The 24,830-nt window shown below is 38.3% G+C and overlaps 1 protein-coding gene and 1 non-coding gene across 2 annotated transcripts in view; one reads left to right on the plus strand and one right to left on the minus strand.

Annotated features, from left to right (window-relative positions):
* The first annotated feature begins 85 nt into the window (after positions 1-85).
* Positions 86-160, plus strand: Trnat-ugu (transfer RNA threonine (anticodon UGU)). The gene has a single exon. It is a non-coding gene; the product is annotated as a tRNA-Thr (tRNA).
* A 1,802-nt stretch (positions 161-1,962) lies between these two features.
* LOC126199033 (T-complex protein 1 subunit beta) overlaps positions 1,963-24,830 on the minus strand; it is a 56,119-nt gene continuing 33,251 nt past the window's right edge. Inside the window, exons 5-9 of the mRNA XM_049935734.1 lie at positions 22,188-22,416; positions 11,213-11,387; positions 4,142-4,319; positions 3,803-4,006; positions 1,963-2,377 (exon numbers count right to left, since the gene is read on the minus strand). Coding sequence (XP_049791691.1) covers positions 2,205-2,377; positions 3,803-4,006; positions 4,142-4,319; positions 11,213-11,387; positions 22,188-22,416 — 959 coding nt within the window. The 3' untranslated portion in view covers positions 1,963-2,204. The remainder of the gene's footprint in view (positions 2,378-3,802; positions 4,007-4,141; positions 4,320-11,212; positions 11,388-22,187; positions 22,417-24,830) is intronic.

Genomic DNA, 24,830 nt, shown 5'->3' on the forward strand with positions numbered 1-24,830 from the left:
AATGTAGTGTTGTGGACATGTTGGGAATGTGGATCTCACGGGGAGCGTGCAAGGGATAAGTCACTGCAGACACACTATCCTCTGTGCCCGCGGTGGCTCAGATGGATAGAGCGTCTGCCATGTAAGCAGGAGATCCCGGGTTCGAGTCCCGGTCGGGGCACACATTTTCAACATGTCCCCAACGAAGTGTATCAACGCCTGCTTGCAGCTAGGGTGTTCATTTAATTATCATTTCAACTTTGCATTTCCCTTTTCAGATTTTCTATCTTCCCTACCATGTTCAAACTTCTGACGTTCCATGCCCCGACTCTTAGAATGTTACTCTTTCATTGGTTACTCAATCTCTTTCTCATGGTTACCTCCCTCTTGGCACTCCATTCCTATAGATCTGAACACAAGACTAGTCTGGAATCTTTTGCCAATGGAGAGCATTGAGACACTTTTTCAGCTACAGGCCACATGTCCAGTGGAACACACAATGTCTCTTTAATGCAATGGTTTTCACTGCCTTCTCCATTCTCATGCCATTGATCACTGCTGGTTCTTCCATCTTTTAGGGACAGTTTCCCACCATAAGAGCAAGGCAGTGCCCTGAACCTGTGCCCCATCCTCTGCCCCCCCCCCTCTTTGACAAGGCCGTTGGCAGAACGAGGGTAAGTTCTTATCCCAGAAGTCTGGAAATTTACCTTTACTTTTTGTCGTATTACATGTTCACAGATATCTAAGTTTTTATTTATATCTAAAAACAAAGATGATGTGACTTACCGAACGAAAGTGCTGGCAGGTCGATGGACACACAAACAAACACAAACATACACACAAAATTCAAGCTTTCGCAACAAACGGTTGCTTCATCAGGAAAGAGGGAAGGAGAGGGAAAGACGAAAGGATGTGGGTTTTAAGGGAGAGGGTAAGGGGTCATTCCAATCCCGGGAGCGGAAAGACTTACCTTAGGGGGAAAAAAAAGGACGTGCGGATGGATGTGTGTGTGTGCGAGTGTATACCTGTCCTTTTTTCCCCCTGAGGTAAGTCTTTCTGCTCCCGGGATTGGAATGACTCCTTACCCTCTCCCTTAAAACCCACATCCTTTTGTCTTTCCCTCTCCTTCCCTCTTTCCTGATGAAGCAACGGTTTGTTGCGAAAGCTTGAATTTTGTGTATGTTTGTGTTTGTTTGTGTGTCTATTGACCTGCCAGCACTTTCGTTCGGTAAGTCACATCATCTTTGTTTTTAGATATATTTTTCCCACGTGGAATGTTTCCCTCTATTATATTCATAAAATTTATTTTTATATGGAATGTTTCCCTCTATTATATTCAATCATTAAGTTTTTATTTATATATACCACAATAAGAATAACACGACTAGCATACGGATAAGGGAGGAAATGTGCATTTTAACAGAGCAAATGCAAGAATTTTATGCAAATACATTTTCATGAACAAACTGTGTGGTTTGTGAGCCAAATAAGGTGGACAGTTGTCACTGGAGAGTGCATAGAGCAAAATCTTGATAACCACTCCTCTCGTGCACAAATGGCACTGTTTCTCATAATGTTGGATTTCCCAACTGTGTGAATCTCAAAGTTAGCTGCTTCATCCCATGTGACAAAAGCTTAGGTGTTTGTGTCAAGTTATTTAATTGATGTGTAAATTAAAATGTACATTTTTTAAATTTTCACTTTATTAGTGAGGATGTTATTCTTCTGCTGCTGCACTCTCAGACAAATACTCTACTCAATATGTCAAATGCAAATTAAACGTGTTCAATACAAGACGAAGGCGAAATTTTCTCAATACATATTCTTTAGACTGGATGTTGATATCGAATATTAAATCAAAAATAATCAGAACTTTCACTTATACATTATTACAATTAGTACCTGAATAACAATTTTGCTTAAAAATTTACTCTAGCTGTTATTCAAAAAATCATAGCAGTTCTAGAAATACTAACATCATAATAGTTGATCACATTTGTTTATTAGAACTTAAGCATAACAGTGTAACAAAAATTAAACACTTAGTTACTTACAATAGCAATTATATGACAAGTCCTTTAAACTGACTGTAGTTCAGTAGCCACTCAGCAAGAGTAATTAAAATTTTTAGAGAGTGGTATAAATATGTTAAAAGCCGTCGAAAAGCTTTCTTCTCTGAAATGCAATGGAAAGAAAGGAAAAAAAATACTTAAATTAACAAAATGTTAACAACGACCACGGTCCTGGACACGTTTGCGGGGTGCAGCTTTTATGATATTGTCCACTCTAAGAATCATCTCTGCAGCCTCAGCTGCAGAAAGAACAACTTGACGCTTCACAACAAAAGATTCTGTAATACCCAGAGCTTTCATGCAACCAATTCTTCCGTTTTCCATATCTGTGAAAAGAAATTCATTCTGTAAAAGATGTACTTAGCTTTTACAATGCAAATTATCTAAACATCGGGTGTTAAGCTCACATTCTATGATTTTTTTTTAAAGAAATGCTAATGTTCACAGCAAATATAGTGGTTAAAAGGAACTTTATTAGATCTAAAGGAAAATTCTACTGAAATAATTATACACATAAGACGAGATACTTGGCCGGGACTTTCTTACAGGAGGTAAAAGTCTTAGTACTGCTCACAAGCAAAAATGGAAGTACAAGAAATTATCCTAGATTCTGAAACTCTTAGTTCTTTTCTTTGGGAGGAAGGAAGGGTAGATGAAAGGGCCTGTTAAAAGGATGAGGTGAGAAAAAAAAAAAAAACAGTATGTTGGTAAGCACTATGCTAGCTCCAGTCCATAAATGGTGAGGACACACTTGAGAACTAGAAATTTTCATATCTAGTTGAAGTATTTTGACAATACTGAAAAATGGAAAATCCAGGATGGAATAATGACAATACTATGAAAAGGATAGATTTCTACTCACAATATAGCAGAGACATTGAGTCACAGACAGGCAAAACAAAAAGATTACTAAACACATAAGCTTTTGGTCAGAAGGCCTTCTACTGAAACACACACACACACACACACACACACACACACAAATGCAAATGCAGCTCTCACACACATGACCACTGTCTCTGGTTGGCATTAGCACCCTTTTTGTTGTGCCTGTCTGTGACTCGACATCTCTGCTATATGGTGTGTAGCAATCTACCTTGTTCATAATACTGTCATTAAACAATGTACTGATAATTACATGACCCATTTCTGTCTAGCGTTTGTCAGGCATTGGACACTGGGCCATATTGCACTGTCTGCTACTTTCCACACTATGATATGTAGTATGTTACCTGCTCCTCTTTGACAGAGAAATATCCGTTAACAATGATGCAATCAGATATGCCCAAAAGAGACTGCAAATACCATCTTCCTCCAATTATTTCCCTACTGTAATAGGATTCTTGTGACTGGAGTTATTTCTTACAAAAATTTAAAACTGTTACAGTGACCTGTTCAATCTCTGAACAAGAAAAGGAAGCATTTCCTCAAAGCATTAATGAACTGCCAGTCTTAAAAAAACTACACACCTGCTCACCAGTCTCCTTTCTCTTAAAACAATTAACACTAAACAATCAATAGCTACCATAAAACTGAAAGGAACAGTTCAAGCCCTACCTAAAATGTGTGCATGGTTATGGAGTTGATTCAAAAATAAAATGGAGTAAACTAAAGTGGATGAAATTTGAATAATTTGGTCCCTCTGTGGGCTGAGTATGTGTATCACTTTATAATAAGATGACCCGTCTTGTGCCCAACTAAACATGGAAATATCTCCCCCCCCCCCTTCCCCACCACCTTCTTTTACTCACCAAGACCCATTGTATGAGATCCCTGGCTGTGTGCAGCCCTCAGCTCTGAAATCAGCTGCGCCGAATCATAGCCTGCATTATCAGCTATTGCTGTAGGCAAAGTCTGTAGTGCACGGGCAAATGCCTCCATTGCCACAGCCTCTTTGCCAGGTGTTTTTGAAGCAGCTGTCATCACTTCACCAGCCATAAGCATTTCACTGCAACCTACCCAAACACAAATAAAAGAATATTATGTCAATTATGCACAATATAATGTTTGATACTCAACAATAATATAGTTTCCATGAATCACTAAAACAAAATGGCTTAAAACCAATGTAGCCAAATGTCATTGTTTACCTCCCCCATACACCGTGCGAGATTCTTTGACTGTTGCTGCAAGTACACACAATGCATCGTGAAGAGATCTGTCAGCTTCATCAAGGATTTGCTGAGTCGCTCCACGGATCACAATGCTGCATGCTTCACCCAGAGCAACACCTACGAAGTGCAGCAGTGTGTCTTCACCAATCATGATCTATTATAAGAGCAAAACATTTTCACATAGATTTTAGCTAATTAGCTAAAAATATTAAAAATACAGAATCATAATTGCTGTTAAAAATCTCCACCATAAAATAGTAATCAGCCTCTGACAGTTTATAATGTAACTGTTAGTCATAGAGTTTCTCTGAAGTGTTTCTTTAGAAATTAATGAGAACGACATGCGTACCCACACAGAAAATATTCTTGCTAATTCATACTACTAATTCTGTCCGTACTAAAATGGCAATCAGTTCCTTATTACAGAAGTTTTGCATGAGAATAATGCTCCTCTAGTGTAAGTGTTTATACTTTTTAGCATTACGCTGGGCATTTATTACACAACATGAGCACAAATTCTTTACTGAAATATTAAATTTGTTACACTGGTCTAGTAAAAAAGAAAATAATAGGGCTGCTTGTAAATGAGACACTTCCATGAAAGACATGTCTGATGTAACATTAACTTCTTCAGGCATTTCCTGCTCTCGTGCCTTTTACCTGGTAGACCACAACCGGGATAATGTGCTCTTCATGAAGACTTGTCTCACCCTGTTCACAAAATATTTCTCTGTTCTGAAAGAACAGCCACCTCAGTTGCCTTCCACTCTTGTGCAATGTGTTTGCATTCTTTTTAAATTTTATAATAATAATGAACAACAACAACAATAATAATAATAATGAAAAACATGTTTCCTATGCTCCACCTTGTTGTAGGAAAGGCAGATGCAAGGTAAGATTCATTAGAATTCTAGTGGAATGTAATTCGCCCACAGGAACTGTTGTACTGCCAATTTTTGAGTACATCTCGTCAGTCTGGTATACCTACCAGAGATGTTTAATAGAAGAGGTGGAGGAGCTCCGATCTGAATCTGTGTATTTTCTTAAGGGTTCGTTTGATGAGCACAAGATGTTCAACCAATAGCAGTGGCAGACACTGCAAAAGAGGTACTGTGAATCTCAATGCAATATTCTACCAATATTCAGACGACACACATTCTAAGAAGAATCAAACAACATAATTATTATTTCCTCCATGACCACAGCAGTAAAATCTGAGAAATTCGAGCTCATTTAGAAGCTTTTCGGCAGTTCTTCTTCTTCTTCTTCTTATTATTATTATTTCTTTCTTTTCTCAGACGTTATGTATGGTCAAAAATGGAAAGTGACGCGGACCTTCATCAAGCGTGACTTCCTTTTAACTGTATGGTATATGTTATATTGCATTTAGGAACTTTCGGGTAATTGAACATGTATCAATAATTACGGATTTCTGTAGTTGTATATATAAGTTTGGATGTAGCTGTATTGCATTGATGTACTGGTGGATATTGTGTGGTATGACTCCAGTAGTAGATAGTATAATTGGTATAATGTCAACTTTATCCTGATGCCACATGTCCTTGACTTCCTCAGCCAGTTGGATGTATTTTTCAATTTTTTCTCCTGTTTTCTTCTGTATATTTGTTGTATTGGGTATCGATATTTCGATTAGTTGTGTTAATTTCTTCTTTTTATTGGTGAGTATGATGTCACGTTTGTTATGTGGTGGTGTTTTATCTGTTATAATGGTTCTGTTCCAGTAGAATTTGTATTCATCATTCTCCAGTACATTTTGTGGTGCATACTTGAATGTGGGAACGTGTTGTTTTATAAGTTTATGTTGTAAGGCAAGCTGTTGATGTATTATTTTTGCTACATTGTCATGTCTTCTGGGGTATTCTGTATTTGCTAGTATTGTACATCCCCTTGTGATCTGATCTACTGTTTCTATTTGTTGTTTGCAAAGTCTGCATTTATCTGTTGTGGTATTGGGATCTTTAATAATATGCTTGCTGTAATATCTGGTGTTTATTGTTTGACCCTGTATTGCAATCATGAATCCTTCCGTCTCACTGTATATATTGCCTTTTCTTAGCCATGTGTTGGATGTGTCTTGATCGATGTGTGGCTGTGTTAGATGATACAGGTACTTGCCATGTAGTGTTTTCTTTTTCCAATTTACTTTCTTTGTATCTGTTGATGTTATGTGATCTAAAGGGTTGTAGAAGTGGTTATGAAATTACAGTGGTGTAGTTGATGTATTTATATGAGTGATTGCTTTGTGTATTTTGCTCGTTTCTGCTCGTTCTAGAAAGAATTTTCTTAAATTGTCTACCTGTCCATAATGTAGGTTTTTTATATCGATAAATCCCCTTCCTCCTTCCTTTCTGCTTAATGTGAATCTTTCTGTTGCTGAATGTATGTGATGTATTCTATATTTGTGGCATTGTGATCCTGTAAGTGTATTGAGTGCTTCTAGGTCTGTGTTACTCCATTTCACTACTCCAAATGAGTAGGTCAATATTAGTATAGCGTAAGTATTTATAGCTTTTGTCTTGTTTCTTGCTGTCAATTCTGTTTTCAGTATTTTTGTTAGTCTTTGTCTATATTTTTCTTTTAGTTCTTCTTTAATATTTGTATTATCTATTCCTATTTTTTGTCTGTATCCTAGATATTTATAGGCATCTGTTTTTTCCATCGCTTCTATGCAGTCGCTGTGGTTATCCAATATGTAATCTTCTTGTTTAGTGTGTTTTCCCTTGCCTATGCTATTTTTCTTACATCTGTCTGTTCCAAGAGCCATATTTATATCACTGCTGAATACTTCTGTTATCTTTAGTAATTGGTTGAGTTGTTGATTTGTTGCTGCCAGTAGTTTTAGATCATCCATGTATAGCAAATGTGTGATTTTGTGTGGGTATGTTCCAGTAATATTGTATCCATAATTTGTATTATTTAGCATGTTGGATAGTGGGTTCAGAGAAGGCAGAACCAGAAAGGACTTAATGAGTCTCCTTGGTATATTCCACGCTTAATCTGTATTGGCTGTAATGTGATATTATTTGAATTTGTTTGGATATTAAGTGTGGTTTTCCAATTTTTCATTACAATGTTCAGGAACTGTATCAATTTAGGATCTACTTTGTATATTTCCAATATTTGTAGTAACCATGAGTGGGGTACACTATCAAAAGCTTTTTGGTAATCAATGTATGCGTAGTGTAGTGACCTTTGTTTAGTTTTAGCTTGATATGTCACCTCTGCATCTATTATCAGTTGCTCTTTACATCCTCATGCTCCTTTGCAACAGCCTTTTTGTTCTTCATTTATAATTTTGTTCTGTGTTGTATGTGTCATTAATTTGTGTGTAATGACTGAAGTTAATATTTTGTATATTGTTGGTAGCTTGATCTTTATGTTTCAGATAAGTTATTCCATGTGTAAGTGTATCAGGGAATGTGTATGGGTCTGTAATGTAACTGTTAAACAATTAAGTTAGATGTGAATGTGTTGAGGTGAACTTCTTTAGCCAGAAATTTGCTATTTTATCTTTTCCAGGGGCTTTCCAATTGTAAGTAGAATTAATTGCTTGGGTGACTTCATGTTGCAAAATTATCACTTCAGGCATTTAAGGTATCATCTTGTATGTGTCTGTTTCTGCTTGTATCCACTGTGCATGCCTGTTATGTTGTACCAGGTTTGACCATATGTTGCTCCAGAAGTGTTCCATGTCTGTTATGTTTGGTGGATTGTCTATTTTAATGTGTGTGTTATCTATTTCCTGGTAAAATTTCTTTTGGTTTGTGTTGAATGTTTGGTTTTGTTTCCTTCTATTTTCACTTTTTTTTTATCTTCTAAGTCGTTTGGCCAATGCTTGTAATTTCTGCTTCTTTTCATTTAATTGCTCTATCGCTTCTTGTTGCGAGATTTTACCTAACCTTTTTCGTTTTTTTTTTCTGACATTTCATTTCTTATAAACTGTGTTACCTGTCCGATGTCTTTTCTCAGTTTTTCTATTCTGATCTGTAGCCTGTGTTGCCATGCTGGTTTTGTGGGTTTCTTCTGTGTGTTGGTTTGTTCTGATCTCTGCCTAGTGTGTATATTTAGTGTAGTGAGTGCTCCTATATAAACCAGTAGTTTTAACTCTTCCCTAGTTGTGTTTTCATTTATTTTGTTGTGTATGATTGTGTTGATAGTTTTTATTGTTGTTTCGACTTGTGGGTTATTTGGCGGTCTATGCAAGAATGGTCTAATGTCTGTATTTGTGTCTTTGTATTCTATATATGTCAGCTGAAATTTTTCTTCTATATCTAACATGTGTGCCACTTCGCGTTCTATTTGTGCTTGTTCTGGTGGCTGTCTTAAGATTTCGTTTTCCTCTGATTGTTTAATTGATGCGTGTTGTTCTTTGTTTGTTTGCTCTGGGATGTTTGAGTCCATTACTGTATTTTCTTCTTCTTCTGATTGCACATTATTTTGTTCCAGTATTTGTTGTACTTGTTGTTTGATGTTTTCTAATTCTGACTGGGGTATCCTGTTATTTTTTATTATTACACGGATCTGATCAGCTAGTCGTCGTTCTGTTAAAAATTTTAATTCTGGGTATCTGGCAATAAATGTTGTGTATACTTGTGATCTGTATCCAGTTGTGTTGGTTCCTAGGTTTGTTGCGTGGTAATAACAGAACATGAGGTGTCGATTAACTTCATCTGACCATCTCATCCTCTGTCTTTGTTTTCCTTCTAGGGTGGTTGGAGGAAGCATATCCCGCAAAACACCTCTATTTGGATTTAAATCATTTTCCGTGTGGCTAGCAGTGTCGTTACCATTGTGGAGGAGCATAGGGTTCAAGCGTCGTCCCCGACCATGACAGCGCTTGTCCGAGGCTTCAATAGTTCTGTCCTGAATCAACTAATCACACTAAAAGGGGGGTTAGCCCTATTAGTGTTTTGTTCTTTTCGTCGCGTTTTATGACTGGCAGAACTTACCGGAGGCCTATTCTTTTCCCAGGCCTCAACGGGTTATTATTATTATTATTACTTTTAATGTGAGTATTCCATCAGACTGTGTGTAATGCCATGAAATCTATGCAAATGAAAAGTTCACCACTGCACTAGTGTGCGAACAGTGCTCACAACAGAATGCTCTATGAGCTACTCCTTCACAAATCCAAGTACCAAGTAACATGGCATGTACTGCATGAGAAATGGGCTACATAAAATACCTGAACATACAGCAAAACATGCTTTTAAGGAAATACCACATTAAATAAATATTGCCACCAGTCCCGGTGAAATTTCCATACAAACAATGTTATTCCTGCCTACTTTTAACAAACCCCACTGTAAGAGGTAGTCCACTTTTAGGGGATAAACATTAAAACTTTCTGCAAATTAATATCCAGTTTTTATTCAATTCGTTGTGTGTCCAAATGAGTTTCCAATTTCTATCAGTTTCAAACAGGTCTTTTGCACTGTGTGATAGCAGTATATGGCCAACCATTCTTTCAGTTGACACTACCAGATCTCATTACCATGTGGCAATACAGGAAAAAGCATTTAATGAACCTGAAATTATTTTGTCCTGCCTACCATGCAACCCTGGTCACATGATACACATCACTCTCACTGAGTTACGAAGTGTCAGCTGTGACATGGTTGTTGTCATTATTGTCGAATTTTTCAGTTATACTTTTGTGGCGTAATGACATAAACTTTCCAACATGGTGAAGAACTACTATTCAACACCACCTCCATTGGGCAGCATTCTCAAAAACAAGGAAACGCTCTTAAATGCTGAAACTAGCTGTTCCTCTGGATGCAAAGGGAAGAACATTCACATGCCAGTGTTCAGTGATGTGGAAACTATTCTTTTGAAAGGTTTCAAGGAAAGGGAAGAGGTAGCATTCATGTAAGTGAAAACATAATGCAAGAGAAGGCTCAGGAAATCTCCCTCAAGATCATAGTTGAAAATTTCAGGGAATTCAATGGCTGGTTAGAATGGTTAGGCTTATGAGCCCAGATGCATTTTTTAATGCAGATGAAACTGGCATCTTTTGCAATTTACTTCATGCAAAAATATATTCTATTCCAAGAGAAAACTGGCATGGAGATAAAAGTGAAGAAAGAATGACTATGTTACTGTGTTTCAACAGTGATGGAAGTCAAGTTGCCTTCACTCATTAAAGGGATTTTAAATCTCCCAATGTAGAAAAACTATCTTGTATCTATGAGTATAACAGCAATGCCTGGATGGCATTGTAAATCTTTACAAGATTTCTCAGGTACTTAGGTGCCATGATGGGTGCAGCAGACATGAAAATAGCACTCATTATTTACTGATGAATGTAAATTATGTGATTCTTCAATTTCTCCAGGCGTATTTTATGACAAAATAAATCTCGAGTGAACAGCCTGGTATGAGTGTGCATAGGACACAACTTTTCGGCAATCGACCACGTTGCCATCATCAGCGCACCTGATGATGGCAACAAGGTCAATTGCCGACATATTGTGTCCTATGCACACTCATACCAGGCTGTTCACCGAAGATTTATTTTGTCAATGTAAATGATGTGTTCCTTCCACCGAACAGCAAAAATCAGCATCAGTTACTGGGCATAATACACATTGTTAAAGACAAAATTACATTCCCTGAGAGGAAAGAAGTGATGAGAGTTAACATTCTGCAGACTATGCATATGGTTGTTGCTGCCTGGAATTGTGCAGCACAATCAACTGTGTTGAACCGTCTCCCAAAGGTTAGTTGTGGCACATCAGTTGCTGTTGAGGATGACATTGCTCCTGAAGAAAAATGGAGTAGAATCACAGATGTTCCCAAAAATGTGGCATTCCAGAACTGTCTTGTGATAACATCCTGACTGCCATACCCTAAATGGAAGTTAAGTGAGATGTGTATAATGTTAGTGAAGGAAAATTTAGGTAAGTGGTGGTGGTGGAAAGAGACTCCATCAGATATATGAAAATGAACTTGTGATCACAACAATGAATTTACTATAGAACACTAAATGGAACAGAAAAACTTCCTCACCTAAATTCTACATACCTGCTCAATAACATCACAATGTCCCAGTTTCACTAGTTCTGGATTGTCAAAAGTGGAAACAATTTCACCTCCAGTTACAAGTGCTAACCGTTCAATGCCATCGAAATCTGCATGTTCTATAGCCATAACCCCAGCATCTGCAAATAGCTGTTCTGGGTAGTTATAGATGAGCTGCCTGTAACAAAATGTAGAATATCTGAGTAACTTGTTCTACACTGCTTCAATGCAGACATATAGAAGACACTCAGTATCTCACCAAAACCAGCGGTATTCTCAACACTACAACTGTAAGTAATTTGAAGTGTATCAACTGCTGTATTAAATCACTGGCAAGTCAGCTTGAATGCAGAACTGCTGATTATTATAGTAATGGTCGCCTGCCTTCTGCACGACTATGTCACATTTTATTACAGGTTATATACGCAAATAAGAAAAAAATTCCCAGATTTCACAGTTAAAAATACTTTTTCCCAAGTGAGAAAACACTTTTCACTAGTAAAAATACATTTTATTCTGTGTTAAGCAAAAATATATTTCCCCTCAGAGCTGTGAAACTTATCAATCCTTTGAATAGTAAAGGTTTTATACACCAGCATTAAACTTCCTGGCACTTTAGGAAACAAAACACAGAAAAAAATAACGTGCTTCAGAGATATCATTAATGCATGGAAACATGTAAATTGCATATTTTTTGTATCATGAAAGTCTAAATGTGAATTCCATCAAGTACAGCATGGTAGCTTCCGAAGCACTGAAACCAAGGTTGCAATGTGATTTTGTCAGTCATTCACATCTGATGTCAGGTGATCTAGCCAGTCAATGACAACAGACATTCGGAGCAGATGACACATAATGTAGTCAGCAAATAGCAACATCACCGCCAAGTAACACAAACATGCAAATAGGAAAAGTTGGTTTAAATTAATACACATATGGTATAGCTATAACAAAAGCTAAGCTTTCACTTACAGTATTGATCCTTTTTAGCGTGTATTATCCCTTAACTCGCCTTGATACACCAAGCACGAGCAATTTGTCAAGTAATTTTGATCAGTATAATGAACATCATTGTGTCAGGAAATTCTGCTACAGAAAATGAACTATGTTTAGCAGCAGTTGCAGCTGATTTCTGTATCCCCAGGAATGCTTTCAAAACAAATTTGAAATAAAGCAGAATTATAATTTATTAAACTTGTTTTGAAATGCTTTTCCTGGGAACTGCAGGTTACTTTACACAATACGTTACATTTTTATCGATGACAAATGGGTTGTGCAGATCGTTCCAGTGTGCATAGAGATGTCAATAGCAGCACTACTTATTACCGTAACTCTTGTTATAGATTGTATTGTGGGGCGGCTGGTAGAAAAATGTTGCTGTTATATAATTATGTTTGAATGTAGAAACACTTCCCGGCCGATTAACCATATGTGCGGCGGCGGGTGGAATTATTGTTGTTAAATGTTCCTATTATTTAGAATGTTAATTATGCTGTCTTTCGCCGTTCTCAACACTGGCTCTCTAACTACAATATTGGCAACCAGAAAGTGATTAGCAAAATGTGAAGCCTGTAATTAGAATTCCTAGTGCCCACTTCGTCTGAGAATACACTTATAGTTACAGCTTATAGCTCTGAGGAATTAGGAGATTGTCCGGGATTCATAATCAAAAACGGTCGTAAAAAAAAAAACGTTCTGTATACTGAAAGTCACAAATGAAAACAAAAGAATCCACACAATCTAACTAACAGAGCAGTTCAGAGTCTAATGCGCTGATGCAACTATAAATGTCCAAATTAAATGTTTAAATGAATGCTCGCCATAATTTGATGATAAGGTTCATCAAACGCCACGCTTTATAATGGTAGAATGTCTGTCCCGCGACGGCACGTGAAAATACGACATACGCAAACTGAAGCTAGATAGTTAAAATCATCCCAGAACTAACACTTCACTCGAAAATGATTTCATGTTACGTGTATCTCGAGTAACTTACTACGGCATCCGAGGCCGTTTATAGCAATGATACCGACGCGACGCTACTCCCGACACAGGTGGTGTGCTATTCAGTGTCTGGAGAGAACTGGGGCCTTGCTTCCTCGCGCAGCATTCTTATATATAAAGCCGCGGTGCGGACGGCTAAGGGAACGCCTGATCAAATCGACTCTCCCGACTAGCCGCTGGGCTAGTAATGCACCACTTAAAGTTACCGAATAAATCATAGCTTCTTTTGCTGATGGCCGATGAAGCTCTCAATTTAAATGTGCATTCAGCACACAGGTATGTAATCATAATAAAATTTTGATGTGGCTAAGTCAAATATTTTGGGCGAGAGAATTAATTTAATTACACTGCACGCAGTAGACGAGCTCTGAACTGGCCCTTTGGAGATACGCTATCGCTATAGTTTTATAGGTATTCAAATGAAACTTCTCACATCCTTATGGTGATAGCGGATCTCCATTCTACTTAAATATAAACATCCTAGCCTTATTTATTAGCCTACTTAAACTATCTTGCTTCCTTAAGTTTTGAGACAAAAACCAGAAAATCATGAATTTCCACTAAAATCTTAATTTGTGAGATCCAGAAGACTGTTTTTATTAAATAATTATGAAAAATGAATCTAATTATAAATTTGTAACTCTCTAGCTCTTTTCTGTTGCGCCAATGATTTTTACAGAAAAACGTCAAAATTTCGAAAATGGCTAAAGTTATCGAACTGATATTCAACACATGTTGTTTTAGTATTACTCCTGACATGCTAGAAATGTTTTAGGTTATTTGCTTGATTTTTAAAGTATTGCGCAACATTTATGACGTCAGAGCTAGTTACAGCGGACTGGGCTGGCACACAATGCAAAGACTGATGTGAATTTACTACGGCGTGAGTAGGCTGCTTCCCTACAGTATGAAGAACAATTAGATTACATGAATAAAAGGGACTTGAGTACAACTGTATAATATAAGGTGGGACCCAAAAATAACTGGAATCAAAGAGTCGCACACACATGCTTTGCAGTTATGCGTTGTGCTGCTAGGTGGTGTTAGTTTGGGGTCTCACATGCCACTCGGTAAACAGGCGTCAGTCGTAGTTAAGTGGTTTGTTTGTGGTGCTCTGTGATTGTGTTAGTATTTCCACTGCAACAATTTAAGCTAATTTCACATACCAGCCTAATTAACACTTTTAGCAGAGCTATACTTAGGAAATTTACACAAACCCAGTTTTGGAACTGTAACACACTATTTGCTTTTGTGCCTCTAATTGAATATTTTAAGTAATTTCCATGAGACGCCAATGCTACACACAGATTTGGAGAGTATCCTCCACCTTAAAAAATATTTGTCAGCACTGTGTCCCTGGCTAACACAAGGAATAATATCCAATTCTGCAAATAGATCAACTCTTTCACCTACCCCACTTCTGCCATACAGATCTAGCATGGTACTTTCAAATGTACTGTCTCATCATTCACATTAAATGGCTCAGGGACACAGGAAACTTAAAATCTGGGTGACAGGATGTGGGTTTGGAACATGCTCTTTCCAAACATCAAACCAGTGTCTCAACTTTGTGACAGGCTAAGAGCATGATGTCATGGTGTAAAGTGTAACCATCAGCACACGATCATCATAAGTCATCTTGTGCATTGCTGAGCAGAGTGACCCCATGTATCAAGTGTCTTCATCCCGGAATGTTACCAGCTTCTCATAGAGCCTACTGAAGGAGCAGATCAGTGATTTTGATCTGATCTATCCACCTGCTCACTGTTCTACCTCTTGCTCTTCCCTTCCATAATTATTTTCCTAGATTTTCTCTGTCTCTTCTCACAATATGGCCAAAGAACTGGAGAATTATCTGGCTGACATGAGAAGAAAGGTGCCTGGAACTACTGAGTTAATAATGGACACATCTTTTGGTCCATTTTAAGCACAGTATCCTGGCCAGAACCAAAGTTCAATTTCATCAATACACTGCTTGCCTCTCATCTTAAGGGTTCATATTTCGTAACCATAAAAGATGGAAAACACGAATGTTTCAACAACACCTTTGTGGTGTTTGTTATTGCTTTGTTCAGCCACATTTTGCTAAGCTGCTTCTTAACCATTCACCTTAGCATGATCCATAGTCTTCGCATCTTCACAGCTTGCCATGTTGCTGATGGCTGACCCAAGATACGAGGGCTATTCAGAAAGCTGGGGACGTTTCCGTCTGATGCTGCTAGGCCTGCACCAATTGTGTACATTTTGGTATGTGCGTGCTCGGCAGCTCAGTCGTCATCCATCCATGACAGTGGGAACATCTCTGCGCATCTGGTTTTTTCAATATTCAAATTTGAAATGTGTGCTGCAATCGAAAATCCCGCCAGTTGTAAGGTGCAGCCTGTGATACAGTTTTTGTGGCGGTCTGTGATACGGTTTTTGTGGCAAAAAACCTAAAACCCATAGAAATTTATTGTGAACTGTGCGAAGTATATGGACACAACATAATGAGTGAATGTTCTGTCTGCAAATGGTGCATTCGGCTTAAAAATGATCGAAAAATGTTTGTGATGAAAAGGAGAGTGGACGCCCGAGCATTGTGACTGATGATCTTGTCGCTAAAGTTAATGAAACTATTTGTGAAAACCGTTGCTTCACAATAACGGAGCTTTTGCTTCCTTTTCCACAAGTTTCACGGACTTTGTTGTTTGAAATTGTCACTCAATAGCTAGGCTACCACAAATTTTGTGCATGATAGGTGCCAAAAACGCTTACAGAGCACCATAAAGAACAGCAAATTGGGGCAACATTGACATTTCTGGAGGCCTACCACAAACATGGTGATTCATTAGTGGATCGAAGCATTACCAGTGACAAGACTTGGATGAAACACGTCAATTGTGAGACAAAATTAAAGTCCATGGAGTGGGGGCACACAAGCTCCCCCCCCCCCCCCCCCCCAAAACCAAGAAAACGTTTGCAAACCTTGTCAGCAAAGAAGTTGATGGTGACAGTGTTTTGGGATAGACAAGGTGTGCTTCTTATTGATTTTCTCGAACATGGAGCAACCATAAATTCTGCCCAGTACTGTCAAATTTTGCACAGCCTTAGAAGAGCAGTTCAAAACAAATGCTGAGGAAAGCTGATGTAGAAAATTTCGTTTTTGCGCAACAATGCCCGACCTTGTATGACAAACCGCACTAAAGAACTCCTTAATTCATTCAAATGGGAAATTTTCCCTCATCCGCCCTACAGCCCCGATCTTGCACCAAGCGACTTCCACTTGTTTCCAAAGATGAAGAACTGGCTTGCAACACAGCGCTTTGATGACAATGCGGAACTCCAGGTGGGCGTGACTCGCTGGCTGACGTCTCAGGCAGCAGAATTTTACGACAAAGGTATTTCAAATCTTGTCCACCGCTATGATAAGTGCCTCAATGTGTTTGGTGACTATGTAGAAAAGTAGTATGTCAGTCGTTCTTTCAGAACTATATACTAAAATATATTTCTTGTACTTATATTTTTTAAATGCCAAAACGTTCCCTACTTTCTGAATAGCCCTCATATATGAAAGAACGCATGACTTCCAGTTTCTTTAAAAGACCAGTGAGTTGAACCTGTGCTCTTCTATCTACTATCGTGAGCTTGGACTTGTTGAGACTGATGTCTCTGCACTGTAGTTCCTTCTCTAGATTGTCGCACAGATGAAAAAATGGTAGAAATCGAAATAGACAACAGAGGGATAGAGAAACAATTAAAATCGCTCAAAAGAGGAAAGGCAGCTGAACCTGATGGGATACCAGTTCGATTTTACACAGAGTACGCGGAGGAACTTGCCCCCATTCTTGCAGCGGTGTACCATAGGGCTCTAGAAGAGCGTAGCGTTCCAAAGGATTGGAAAAGGGCACAGGTCATTCCTGTTTTCAAGAAGGGACGTCAAACAGATGTGCAGAACTATAGACCTATATCTCTAACGTCGATCAGTTGTAGAATTTTGGAACACGTATTATGTTCGAGTACAAGGACTTTTCTGGAGACTAGAAATCTACTCTGTAGGAATCAGCATGGGTTTCGAAAAAGACGGTCGTGTGAAACCCAGCTCGTGCTATTCGTCCACGAGACGCAGAGGGCCATAGACACGGGTTCCCAGGTAGATGCCGTGTTTCTTGACTTCCGCAAGGCATTCGATACAGTTTCTCACAGTCATTTAATGAACAAAGTAAGAGCATATGGACTATCAGACCAATTGTGTGATTGGATTGAAGAGTTCCTAGGTAACAGAATACGGCATTTCATTCTCAATGGAGAGAAGTCTTCCGAAGTAAGAGGGATTTCAGGTGTGCCGCAGGGGAGTGTCATAGGACCGTTGCTATTCACAATATACATAAATGACCTTGTGGATGACATCGGAAGTTGACTGAGGCTTTTTGCAGATGATGCTGTGGTGTATCGAGAGGTTGTAACAATGGAAAATTGTACTGAAATGCAGGAGGATCTGCAGCGAATTGACGCATGGTGCAGGGAGTGGCAATTGAATCTCAATGTAGACAAGTGTAATGTGCTGTGAATACATAGAAAGATAGTTCCCGTATCATTTAGCTACAAAATAGCAGGTCAGCAGCTGGAAGCAGTTAATTCCATAAATTATCTGGGACTACGTATTAGGAGTGATTTAAAATGGAATGATCATATAAAGTTGATCGTCGGTAAAGCAGATGCCAGACTGAGATTCATTGGAAGAATTCTAAGGAAATGCAATCCGAAAACAAAGGAAGTAGGTTACAGTACGCTTGTTCGCCCACTGCTTGAATACTGCTCAACAGTGTGGGATCCGTACCAGATAGGGTTGATAGAAGAGATAGAGAAGATCCAACGGAGAGCAGCGCGCTTCGTTACAGGATCATTTAGTAATCGTGAAAGCGTTACGGAGATGATAGATAAACTCTAGTGGAAGACTCTGCAGGAGAGACGCTCAGTAGCTCGGTACGGGCTTTTGTTAAAGTTTCGAGAACATACCTTCACCGAAGAGTCAAGCAGTATATTGCTCCCTCCTACATATATCTCGCGAAGAGACCATGAGGATAAAATCAGAGATTAGAGCCCACACAGAAGCATACCGACACTCCTTCTTTCCACGAACAATACGAGACTGGAATAGAAGGGAGAACCGATAGACATACTCAGCGTACCCTCTGCCACACACCGTCAGGTGGCTTGAGTATGGATGTAGATGTAGATGTCTAATCCACGTGACACACTTACATCCTTTACTTTTGTTAATAGTTCAGCAAGTTTGTCTTCACGGCTAGCAACAAGCACAGTGTCATGAGCAATCTGCTAGGTAGTTTATCACCTATTAGGATGCCTTTAATCCAACCATCAAGAGCATACCTAATGACATGTTCCGCATAGATTTTGTACAGTTGGGGGACAGAAGAACCCTGCCTGCCACCTTTTGATACACTGAAGCAATCAGACTTGCCAGCACTTCGTCTTCATAGCTGGAAGGCAATTATTGTACAGACTTCTGATCACAGCAGTCAAGTGTAGTGGGACACTGAACTCTGTCAGCTCTGCCACAACTTTTCCCAGACAAAATAGTCAAACGCTTTCCTGTAGTCAACGAAGTAGATAAAACAGGAATTCTTGTGATTTCTCATTTATTTGTTATGTTGGGAATCTGTTCATAAGTTCCTTTCCCTCAACAGCACCTTCTCGTCCTGTTCTTATGTGAGACTAAATATACAGTTTCAAACACTAGTTCAAGATGAAAATCAAAATTTTGCTTACATGGGATATGAGATCAACAGTTCAGTAGTTGAAGTGGTTCCTGATTGACACTTTCTCAATTAGGGGGTTGAAGACGGACTCCCACCCATCTTCTGACCACTCCTCAGATTCCCTTATTCTTCTACTCAACGAATGCAATACATCAACGCATTCCTTACCCATTTCTTTGATCATCTCCCCAGATAAACTGTCGAGACAGGGGATTTATATTTCTTTGGATCTCGAACTGCACTCTCTCTTTCACTGCATGAGACTCTAGGTTCCGATGTAGAGTGCTCAAATGTGTGATTGCTTGTACTGGTGCTAGTTCCAGAATACAACATTTCACAGGAATGTTTTCACCTCACAACGTACAACCAACAATAAATGAAAAGCACCAGTTTGCTTTTGTTCCACAGTGTTACTTTTATTATGTTAACCGGTTTTCGGCTTGCAAGGCCACCTTCAGACATTTACTCAGTACTGTCAGCAAAGAAGTTACAATGTTACAAAGTAGAAAAACTACAACTAAAAACACAGTAATACCTGCTTGCTCACAACACCCCATAGCTCACAAACATACAGCTTTCCACTCAATGGTACACTGTCTCATATCTATCCCCATGTCCAGAGTTGATTTTGAAGCACAGTTAGGAACAATAAAATGTAGTGCCACAACCAATGGCTACAGTCCACAGTTATTACTGACCACATCTTGCACAGGCAACAAAAACGGAAAATTATACCCCTCCTCTATGCCCCACTTGCTTCCCCATCCTGGATCTGCACGAAATGGTGTACACTACCATATCTAGGTGTGGTATCACAGATTGTAGCCAAAGCACTGAAAGCCAGCAAGTATAGGCTTTCCTGTTATGTTAAGAGCACGGCACCCCAGTGTATTTCTAATGGCAAAGATAAGATCCAGTTATTAGCCAACAGTGGGGTATACAAATTCACCTGTCCTGATAGTGACAAATTTTACATCGGTCAGTCAGGCAGAGACATAGCAACTAGGCTGGCTGAGCAAGAACACAGTGGAGGTCGCAGAGTTCTGACTCCATATTTGCTGAGCATGTACTGAGTGAGGGTCACAACTACCAGCCAGTGCTCCAAGTATTTCACTTAGCAAGCCAAGGCCATAAACTCAACTGGCTGGAAGGCCTGGAAATTAACAAACATCTAGCTCACAGTCCAGATCTAATCCAAAATGACCACACACACCTCAACACTTCCCCTCTCCTAAACTTCAGATAATCATCTCTGGTGTTCTTTACTTCCCACACTGTCTGTTCCTACATATTCCCATTTTCCTGTATTCATTAAGTTCTTTTGTTTTATTGAAGCTGTCTATGTATTCCATACATACTGTAGTTTTAATAGTTAAGGCTTTCTTTTAACTGGTACTTTTATTACTGTCCATGTTTAACACCTCTTGTAGTTGTCTCATCAGATATTGTTTATATTTTACTTGGTTCATTTATTTAATGCAAATTGTTACATAGCCACAGTTTTGAATATAATGTTAATGTTGAAACACAGTACCACCACACTCTCAAAGATTGCATTTACTGTATGTTCCCTCAGACTCCTCCATTTTCCAGCATTTATTTATTTCTGTTTACCTTATTGATATTGCTTAAGTTCCTTATGTATTCTGTAGCTATATTGATTATTGTTTCTTCTTTTAATGGGTTTATGTATCAGTCTCCATGCTTTATACCTCCTGATGTAGCCTTGTCAAGTACTAATTTTATTTTATTTTATTAGTTTTGTTTATTAATAGAAACTGTTATGCAGGTATGTTGTTCCTATTTTTAAAGTTTTTTCCCATTACTTTATTTTTATTTATTTATTGTCCAACTTTTTACTTTTTCATTACATTACCACCACACTGTCAAAGATGTTACTTACTGTACGTTTCTGCTTCAGTTTGGATGTGTTACTTCTCTTCCAATGTTGTTTGCAAACATTGTAACTTCTATGCTGACAATGCTCAGTAAATGTCTGAAGATGGCCAAAACCGGTTAACACAATAAAAGTAATACTGTGGAACAAAAGCAAACTGGTGCTTTTCATTTATTATAATGTTGTTCCGCCAAGAACTGATGAAAGATCTGTTAACATAATACAACCAACAATGTTTTCACTTGCACTTCGGTTCTTGAATATCATGGTGACATATGACTGACCTCTGTTCAAAAATTAGTGGAGTATTCCGACAGCATATTACTGGCCTTAACTGGTCCTCTGGCACATTGTCTTTATATGAATCAATGTAGTTCTTGAATATAAAGGAAAATTCACTTGAGAAAACTACAGAATTACAAGACAATTGCTGGGCCAGAAGTTACGTTCAAGAGGTGAAATTGCAGCACTGCCAATACAAACATTAAAATACAAGTCACAGCTTTCGGAGCTAATATTTCCTTCTTTAGGGAAGAAATAGTGGGGCATCTTTCTAAGGTCTGTGAGGAACCACATCAGGAACGGATCTTGAGCCTGAAACCTTTGCCATTCACGAGCAAATTCTCTACCAACTGAGTTATCCAGCACGACTCATTAACAGCCCTCATAGCTCTACTTCCACCATCATCACTCTCTTGCCTTCCCAAATTCATTTAAGTTCCGCATATCTTGCAGGACTAGCACTCTTTGAAGGAAGGATACTGCAGAGAAATGGCTTGGCCACAGCCTCGGGAACTGTTTCCAGAGTGAAAAGTTATGGGTTCGGGTCAGTGTCTGGGAAACAGTTTTAATCTCCCATTTCCTCGCATTTTTTGCTGTAACCATTTTGATTTACATTCCTTGCATTTCTGTGTTAGCTATACTGCTGCAATTACTTCTCTTCTTTAAAATTTCTGTACTTATCTCTTTCATCAATCAAGTGAAGTTTGATATTCCCAAGAAGAAACAGAATATCTGGTCAATACTTACCTTCAGAAGACAAAATTCCAGTAGAGCAAAGACTGGGTAAAGTGGAACTTACATCAATACAAAACATGGTGAAAGACATGAAATAATTATAAATAATATTGTTGTGGATTAAAGAAGTGTTACTCATGAGATCATTTCTTGCAGATGAACTTTCACATCAGATCACTGAGCACAAGCTTGCCAAGGTCAGAATTAATATTTATGAAATCCACTAGAGAACTTCTCTAATTTAGGAATTATGAGTTTAATGAAATATTGTCTCTAAAAATGAAAGCAATGCAAATGTTACCTGTTGATGAACACATTGCAATTGTGTTTCAAGATCTTGGCTACTTTGTCCTTCATTTTTTCTTTCTCGGCAAGTTCCATCTCTGCAACTTTGGCCATAGAATCTACTCGTACCCGTGATCCAAAGACCTTGATTTTGTCTGTGTCCATTGGCGTATTTGCAATAAGTATTCGAGCATTTTCAACACGTTTTGGTTGGTGAAGACCCACTTTCTTGTCCAGCAGAAAACCTGTAACATGTATATTATTATAGGCTTTGCCGGCATACGATTATTTGAACGATGGAAACTCCATGGTGGAATATTAACAATAAATGGAAGCTTCGATGGTCTGAGATACTGGAGATGGCAGTTATGTGTGTGTGTCTCCCTTTATAACGAAATCATTAGCCGAAAGCAAAATGTGTAACAGTCTTTTCATTGTGCCTGTGGAACTCAGTATGTCATCTTTACGGTGAGTAGCAATCTATCCTTTTCTGTATGATTATTTTAAAATGTTCTTAGATATTCAGCCAGATTACTGACGACGAGGGGGGAAAAAAACATTTTTAGCGACATATCACAAAATTAGCTATTTTTAACAAACTATCATGAAATTTGACATTTTTCCAGTTTCTGTATAAAAAATTTCAAAAATATTGGTGCAGAAGTATATTGCTAATGGTAACTAATAAGTTACTTAATACTAAAACTGGATCTTAAGGCAGAGATTCGCATAAACTTGAAAATGACCATTTCTCACAAAAACATCGGATGTCCTACAATTCATTTAAAGTGTCTGATGGAAGACCAAAGAAATCAAGTATACCTCTTTGAGATTACTTGGAGGACAAAAAACTCTGTTCCTATCACAGTGTAAACTCAATTTAAAATGTATATAGTAATCATCGAAAATGTTTTTTTAATAGCAACTGGTTTGTGTGGACATCACCAGTAGTTTGATGACTTTCTGTGCCAAAAAAGAATTATTTACAACTATAATTACCAACTCAAAATTCATCTCACTCAAAGATCTCTGGCCGTACAGAATAGTTGCTTTGTTTCACATTTTTGTCCAAATAGCGCAGTAGTGTCTATGTTTTGTTGTATTTTCTTTCTGTTTACTTTGATCTCGTTTACAGACATAGTTTTCATAGTTGTAAAAAAAAGCCGAAGCATGTAGTTACTACCAACGAAAGAACACAGAAGTTTGAAGCTGATGTTCTGTATGCTCCCAATAAATAAACAGTATTCTGTAAATAATGCAACAGCAGGATATATTGGGGCAGAAAAGATAATGTACTGAAACATGTGCATAATGAGAAGTACAAACGAAACAGATCCAGGATTTCCAATGTGGAAACAAAATGCAAGCTTCGATCAGAGGCAGCTTTCAAGTCCCAAGAAAAAGAAAAACGACTGCAAATACCTGGCTCGAAGGACTGTGCAAACGTTTTCGAAACTGAACATTACACTTCACAAACTGGAAAAATAAAGATTTTCGCCAGTGGGTGAATGAATTCATCCAAGGTAATCTGTGGTTACTGATAGCATATAGTGTGATAAACTAGTTTCCAGCTTCATCCGGTTACCTTCCATTAGGAACGTGGGTGCACTCAGCGACTGTGATATGATTTATAAATCATAGAGCACAGCAACCAGTTGTCTTCTTTTTGCAGGTTTTATTTGGCAAATCCAGATTTCGGCTAGTGCCTAGTCATTATCAACACACTATTTTCTAGTCTCAGTGCATGTCAGTTCCCTGTTGTTCGGGCATCAGTCAGTATTCAAAGAATTGTCACTGACACTCGAACAAGGAAATCTATTGGTTTAATACAGGGTGCGGCAATCAAACCTGCATTTTTAAATGAGCGTAAAATACACACGGATGCAGATATCAAAATTTTATTCATACACTCTTATTCTTCGTTAAAAAGCATTTAAGAAACATCAACACATTTTTTTCTTTGTTTGAAAATAACATCAGCAAGACGATGTCTTTCTCAATCATGGCATTCTCACAGGCAATTTACGAAGCTATCCATCACATGACAGAGCATACCCTGAGGAATTCTCAAGATTTCCAGCCCGATTCTTGATTTGAGATTACCAACGTCATGAGGTCTACCTACATACACTTTGCTCTTAAGGTAACCCCATAAGAAAAAGAAAATCACAAGCTGTAAGGTCAGGTGAACGGGGGAAAGGGGGGGCAGCAATCACTCCATTCTTGGAAATCACCCAGTTAGGAAAAACTTCATTGAAGACATTAATGCTCACATGGGCTGTGTAACTTGTTGCTCCATCGTGTTGAAATAATATTTCATCATTCACTGCATATTGACGAAGCTAAGGTATGAAGAATGTCCTTAACATTGTTGAATAGTGCTCAGCATTTATGGCAACAGATTGCCCTCTTTCGTTCTCAAAAAAATAAGGGCCTATTATTCCCGATAAAGACATTGCACACCAAAATGTTACCTTGGTTGAGTGGAAGGGTTTTTCATAGAGTTTGTGAGGGTTCTGATCACTCCAATATCTAAAGTTCTGTTTGTTCACATATCCATCGAGGTGAAAATGTGCCTTGTCACTCATCCAGAGGTTGTGAACAAGCTCCTCGTTTTCTTAAATCATTTGCAAAAGACTTTTACAGAAATGCTGTCGGA

The sequence above is a fragment of the Schistocerca nitens genome, chromosome 8, assembly GCF_023898315.1.
Source record: "Schistocerca nitens isolate TAMUIC-IGC-003100 chromosome 8, iqSchNite1.1, whole genome shotgun sequence".
Lineage (NCBI taxonomy): Eukaryota > Metazoa > Arthropoda > Insecta > Orthoptera > Acrididae > Schistocerca > Schistocerca nitens.